Source organism: Haliaeetus albicilla, chromosome 11 (assembly GCF_947461875.1).
Source record: "Haliaeetus albicilla chromosome 11, bHalAlb1.1, whole genome shotgun sequence".
In the NCBI taxonomy this organism is placed as follows: domain Eukaryota; kingdom Metazoa; phylum Chordata; class Aves; order Accipitriformes; family Accipitridae; genus Haliaeetus; species Haliaeetus albicilla.
Genome location: NC_091493.1, coordinates 23,606,029 through 23,612,357, shown reverse-complemented (window position 1 = coordinate 23,612,357; position 6,329 = coordinate 23,606,029). Strand labels below are relative to the sequence as shown.

The 6,329-nt window shown below is 57.1% G+C and overlaps 1 protein-coding gene across 1 annotated transcript; it reads left to right on the top strand.

Annotated features, from left to right (window-relative positions):
* The first annotated feature begins 242 nt into the window (after nt 1-242).
* On the top strand, nt 243-5,790 carry HHEX (hematopoietically expressed homeobox). The gene is made up of 4 exons (XM_069796668.1): nt 243-741; nt 2,420-2,598; nt 2,838-2,888; nt 4,542-5,790. Exons 1-4 carry the CDS (start codon nt 357-359, stop codon nt 4,773-4,775), a joined length of 849 nt encoding a protein of 282 aa, XP_069652769.1. The 5' UTR covers nt 243-356; the 3' UTR covers nt 4,776-5,790.
* Nucleotides 5,791-6,329: the final 539 nt, after the last annotated feature.

Genomic DNA, 6,329 nt, shown 5'->3' with positions numbered 1-6,329 from the left:
GTGCCGTCGGGGCCCGGGCGGGCGGCGGATCGCGCCCCGCTGCCCGCGCTCCCCCGGGCCGCGGCGGTGGTTGATTGGCGCCGCGGGGAGTTTGCTCGGGGAGGCGGGGGGAGCGTCTGCCGGCGGGGGGTGGTTTCCCCCTTCCCTGGCCGGGCTCATTGGCTAGACGGAGCCGTGGCAGGAAGGGGACAGAGACCACGCGGGCTCCGCCCCGCGCCAATAGAAACCTATCGAAGGGTAACCCGAGCCCAGAGAAACCCGCGGCGGCGGTGCCAGCACCCAGCCGCGGCGGTCGAGGGCCGGCTTTCCGCAGGGGCGGCCGGGGGCGCGGGGGGTGCGCGGGCGGCGGCCGCGCCATGCAGTACCAGCCGCCGGGCGCGGCGCCGGCGGCGGCGACCCTGGGCGTCGGCGTCCCGCTGTACGCGCCCACGCCGCTGCTCCAGCCCGCGCACCCCACGCCCTTCTACATCGAGGACATCCTGGGCCGCGGCCCCGCCGCCGCCCCGGCCCCCCACTCCCTGCCCGCCCCGCCGCCGCCGCCGCTGCCGTCGCCCAACTCCTCCTTCACCAGCCTGGTGTCCCCGTACCGGACCCCCATCTACGAGCCGACCCCCATCCACCCGGCCTTCTCCCACCACCTCGCCGCCACCTACGGCACCGGCCCCTACGCCGGGCCCCTCTACTCGTTCCCCCGCGCCGTCGGCGACTACGCGCACGCCCTGATCCGGCAGGACCCCCTGGGTAAGCCATGCACGCCCCCCCGCGCCCCCCCGCCGCCCTCCCCGGCTGCCGCCGCGCCGTTCCCATCCCGTCGCCGTCCCGCCGTCGGGGGCTGGGGGGGGGGGGAATGGGAAGTGACCGAAATGTGCCCCCCTTTCCCGCCGGCCCCGCCGCCTCTCTGCGCTCCCCCCTGGCTCCCTCCGGCCCCCGTCTGATTTACAGTAAATTAAAGACGCGCCGCGCTCCGGCGCTGGCAGCGAGACCGCAGTGCGCGGCCGCGGTGACTCAGATTTGTTTTCCTTCAACCAAGTGACTCTGAGAGTGTCCTTAGTAATGTCGCGTGTGGTTTTGGTGGGGAGTTTTAATTGTGCTGGGAGATCGCATGGCAGATCTCAGCCTTTTCCTGCGGATGACTTGAAAAACAGTGGGGAGGCCGGCTCCGCTCGCCGGGGCCCCCGCGGCTCCCCGGCGGGGCGGGCCGGGCCGGGCCGGGCCGGGCCGGGGCCCCGGCCGCCCCCTCTCGCCCGCGGCCGGGGGAAGCGTCCGCGCTGCGGGGGCTGAGCCCCGCGCCCGGGCTGCAGCACTTGTTCTTAGTGATTGCAAAACTGGACCTGACTCACCACATTTGTGCAGTGAAAGAGGCTGACCCTTTCCGTTCATACAGGAAACCTTGAGCTCTCGATAGGAGTAAATCTGGTTTCAGAAGCTGTTAAGTGTTTTCCTGGCCGCCTGAAGCAGGCTCTTCCCCGGGAGTCGTGCACATTGCTGATTACTTTATCGACATCCTCAATACAGACAAATTCAGGAAACACTCGACTTCTGATAGCCGGGATCCGTTTTTCTGATATTGTTCATTTCCTCTGTGTGGGATGTGACTTTATGACAGCTAAAATAACCAGTTGCTTCCTATTTTTTGAGTCTGTTTTGCACCAGAATTACTAAAGCCTGACGCAAGCAAAATCTTGAAAAACAATGCAGCAAATTTCAAAGGGTGCAGGCAGAAAGACAAACAGAGTGACTCAGTGGCACTGGCCAGAGCCTCCGGCCCCGGGACGCGGCTGCCGCTCCGCAGCGGGGCTGCCTCCCCGACGTGTCGCTGCCTGCACCGCCTCGCCCCGCACCGCACCGCAGCCCCGAGCCCGGGGCTGAGCCTGGCGGGCACCCCGCGGCCATCGGCGGCAAAGCCCCCAGCCCGGGGGTGGGGGGCTTGGGGCGCTTCTTGCCCGAAGCGGGCGAGGGCCCCGTGCCTTCGTCTTGGCGCGCCCCCCCCCCCCCCCAGCTCAACCCCACCGGCCCAGCCCCGCAGTGTCCCCGCTCTCCACGGGGACCCGGGCGCTGGTGCAGAGAAACGGAGACGGTTTCTTTGGGGCATCGCAGCGACAGAGCAGAAGGAAGCAAAGGTCTTGCCTATTTTTTTTCTCTCTCTCTCTCCTCTCTCTCTTTTCTGCGAGATAGACCAACAGGAAACACATTGACGGAAATGTTGCCAAAGCCCGTAGAGTGGCTTTAACTGGTCTCTCTGTTCAGCGGAGGTGTAAAATCAGAGGAGGGGAAAGATCAGGCTAGGGACCGCGGGAAATAAAATCGGGCGAAGGACATGAGCGGGCCCGGGACCCGGCGTGCCTCCAGGCCCCGGGCTCCCCGGGCAGGCGTGTCCGCGGCCGGCCGGTGACCCTGGGCGCTGTGCCTCTCTTTGAAGGGAAGCCGCTGCTGTGGAGCCCCTTCATCCAGCGGCCGCTGCACAAGAGGAAAGGGGGGCAGGTCCGCTTCTCCAACGACCAGACCATCGAGCTGGAGAAGAAGTTCGAGACACAGAAATACCTCTCCCCGCCGGAGAGGAAGCGCCTGGCCAAGATGCTGCAGCTCAGCGAGAGGCAGGTGAGGCCGTGCCCGCACCCTGGGGAACCGCACCGCATCCCGGGGCAGCCCCCGGGGCCGGTGGCACCGGCCCGCTCCGGCCCCTGCCGTGCGGCTGCTGTGGGTGCATCGCTCCTGGGGACCCTGCAGGCCAGGGGGCGGGGGGCTGGCTCTTGCTTTCTCTTTGTGGCTCGGGTAAGGCTCCTGGCGCTTACCAGCTCTGAGACTACCCCGTGCCTTCTCTTGTTGTCGTTGCTTAGGTCAAAACGTGGTTTCAGAATCGCAGAGCCAAATGGAGGCGTCTAAAGCAGGTACGGGGATGTTTCCGTTTCTATAGAAATAAGTATTTTAATTGTCTTATCTTATGCCGTGCTCGCCTATTCCAGGTTGTATGCAGAAGTCATCTGAAAGGCTGTTTAACCTCTTCACCTTGATTAAAAAGACAAATAGTCATGCTGGAATCCATGAGGGCCCGTTCAGGCAGCACTAACGTTAAAAGCTCCTAATGTAGTTCCTATATCAATTATGCCCGGCTTTCACACACCGCCTATTAAAACTCCACGCTAATTGTTTTGTAAACCCATATGTTGTTTAGCCAATTAACGTGGAGAAGATAAGTAATTGTCAGTAAATTACTTAGTTGTTTTGGAGAAGAATATTTACTGGTCTTTTAAATCGCCCTCTCTTAATAAACACAAGTCGATTTATTCTGCAAATGTTGGGAGAGGCAGGTAGAAATGCCTTACTTGTTTTGAGGAGCCGCATGGAAAATTGAGAAGCTTTTACTTTTCGTTTACAAGTAGTTATAGTGTATGAGGCTCAGAGGTTGAAGCGGTTTCCCTTCCCTTAGAAATTGTGCTCAAGCAGATAAATCTTTTTTTTACGCCCCAGAGGGCCCAATCCTGCCCGGCTTGGCCAGGTCGAGGCCCCTTGGCTCAAAGATTTGTGAAAAATCCCTGCATTGTGGCCTGAGTCTGGCTTCAGTAAGTGTGACATGGATTGTCGAGTTTTACTGGTAAATCAGCCTTTAATATAAAAATAATAAGAAAACTAACGACAGTGCCACGCTCTAGATGTATTTGTTCTGTGACCTTCCCCCTGGCTTAACCCGTACTTCAGTTGATTTTTTAATAAAATCCCTTTGCTTCGGCAAGAAGCAGGCTGGGTCCCCGGCGGTGCCTCCTTGGCAGGGCCTGGCCTGCGCCGCAGTGTCCGGAGAGCTCGCTTGGGATCTCAGCCATTTTAAGTCATTTCCTCCTTTTCATTCAGTCGCATCCATTTCTCCGAGCCCGCACGGTTATATCATGGGTACGTGTCTCTGCCTGCTTTCTTTTAAAGAGTATCATTCCATGCCCCCTTAGGGGACCGGGCTCCCCAGATGGCTGCCGACACAGGGCTACTCCTGCCTTTGGAAATGGGGTTTTGTTTTGGTTTGATTTGTTTTTAATGGTGAGTGCTTTAATGTTGAGTTTTAGCTTAATTAGTAATTTTTTTCCCCGTTTGCTTTTGGGCTACTGATGGATTCGGCCGCCCTCCTTTTGCTTTTGGGTGTAATTAAAGAAAGATCAGGGCAGGAGGAAGCTGTGTGTCGGTGTTTGTAGACTCATAATAAACATTTGCTTTGCTAAAGACAAAAGTTCAGAGGTTCCTGGGCTCCGGCAGCTCCTGACTCTTTTGAAGTGGCTGCGATAACCATCGCCAAGGAGCTTTATTCACGGCAGCGGCCCCTGTGGCTGCCGGGGAGCGGGATCAGAGCCGAGCCCGTGCGTGCGGCTGAGCCCTCACCCGGCCCCAGTCCACTCGGGCAGCTTTATAGGCAGGAGGCCCGGGGAGGTATAGCAGACACCTGCCTTTTCGTGCAAGAAACCCAGGGTGGTTTTCCCACATCCAGCACAGCTGGAATTCCCAGGCCTCCTGGCTCTGTGGGCCATATTTCTGTATAAAGCAGGCTTCTTTCATTGCAGGAGAACCCCCAGGCCCCCAAAAAAGAAGAAGTGGAAGGTGCTGACAGTCACAGCGACCAAAGGCCGGAGAGCTGCCCGACCCCCGAGCAGAAGGGTAAGGAGGTCTCCCTGGACGGCTCGCAGTACACCCCCTCACCAGCCTCGCAGGAGGACCTGGAGTCAGACATCTCTGACGACTCTGATCAAGAAGTGGACATTGAAGGCGATAAAGGCTATTACAATCCTACCCACTAACAGCCCCATGCGGAGAGTGGACCCTAAGTCGGCTTGCACTTTACCAGGGGCTGGTTTGGAAGAACATTATGCTACAGGAGAAAACTTTCACCGTTCCACTGAAAGGAAAACAAAAAAACCCACCACCAAATAGACTCGTTTTATAATAAGCAGAGAAAGAAAGATGTATTTTCCGCAAACAGTCCATTTTTGGCAGATCTCTAATTTGGTTAAAGGAACATGGTTTGTATTTAATTATTTGTAAGATATATTTGTACATTAATCGGTGTTCTAACTGGAATATAATACTGTACCCTGTCCTTACTCATGGAGGGGTCTGAATCAGCTGCTGGTGGTGATCAGGCAAAACTCCTCCCTAGGTAGTGTGGAAATGAGTATGGATTGCAGGACTAAGCCCTTTGTATGTGTAAACAAATGTAGTTTAAATAGATTAATTTAAACACCCTTTGCAAGCAGAGAAACATGTTCTGTGAAATAGGGAGGGATTTGACCATCCCAACAAGTGCCTTATGCTCACACCCTTTTACCTGCCATGGTGCTCTCCACTGAGACATCCCTCCGTTCATCAGGTAGAGTCTTCGGACAGATTCATTTTTGTTCTTGCGTGAGACAAAATGTGCCTTCTCAGTCTTTTGAGGACTTTGCCCCGCAATCTGGATGGTTCCATTTGCAGGAAAAAAACCCCCGTATTTTTCTCCTTGAAAATCTGTAGCGCTGTTTTTAACAGATTCTGTATTTGAGAAGAAAATGCAAGGAGTGATAGGACCCTGCTGCAGTAGAGAAGCTGGCATCAGCTGTGGGGGATAAGTGAGGCACACAGCCGTGGGAAGATAATGCCTATTGTATACGTATCTGCTTCTGTACATATTAGTTTTCTTTAAAAGTCTTGCGGTTTTATACCTCACGTTGTTCATATTTTGTACATATTTGTTCAATGTTTAAAAAAACCAAACAAACCCTGGTATTTAATTTTTGATGGACTTGTCTGTGAAATAAAACTAAACTCTGCACCACCCGCCATGCTGGCCATCCAGTTACTGGCAGGAGAAATCCCAAGCCTCCCCCCTGCCAGGTGTGTTGTAATCGGGCTTTTCCCTCCAGTACCGTGCCGGTCACCAGCCACCCTGCAGCCCTCTGGGCACCCTCGCGTTGCGGGGATCTCGTGTGGGCTCGCTGCTTTTTCTTTTTTTTTTTCTGTTTTTCAGCCTGCCACCCCGCCTTTTGGTTTTGCCTGTACCTGTGCCTGCACGGGAAAGGCTTCTGCGGCGGGAGGAGGAGAGCCTGGTCTGCGAGCCCGAGCCCCGGCTGGGAGCGTAGGTGTTTACCCCCCGGCTTGCCCCGACCCTGGGGGGAGCCGGGGGGGCGCGGGCTGGAGGAGGAGCGGTGCCTGCTCGGGGCCGGGCATCGACCCCAGCCAGGGCAGCCGCTGACCCACCTGAGTCAACAGTGGTTATTCATCGGCCTTTCTCCGAAATGATGCCGGCCCGGGGGCGCGGGGAAGGACCCCGGAGCCCGGGGGTGCAGGGAAATGCCCGCGGGACCGGGCATCCCGTG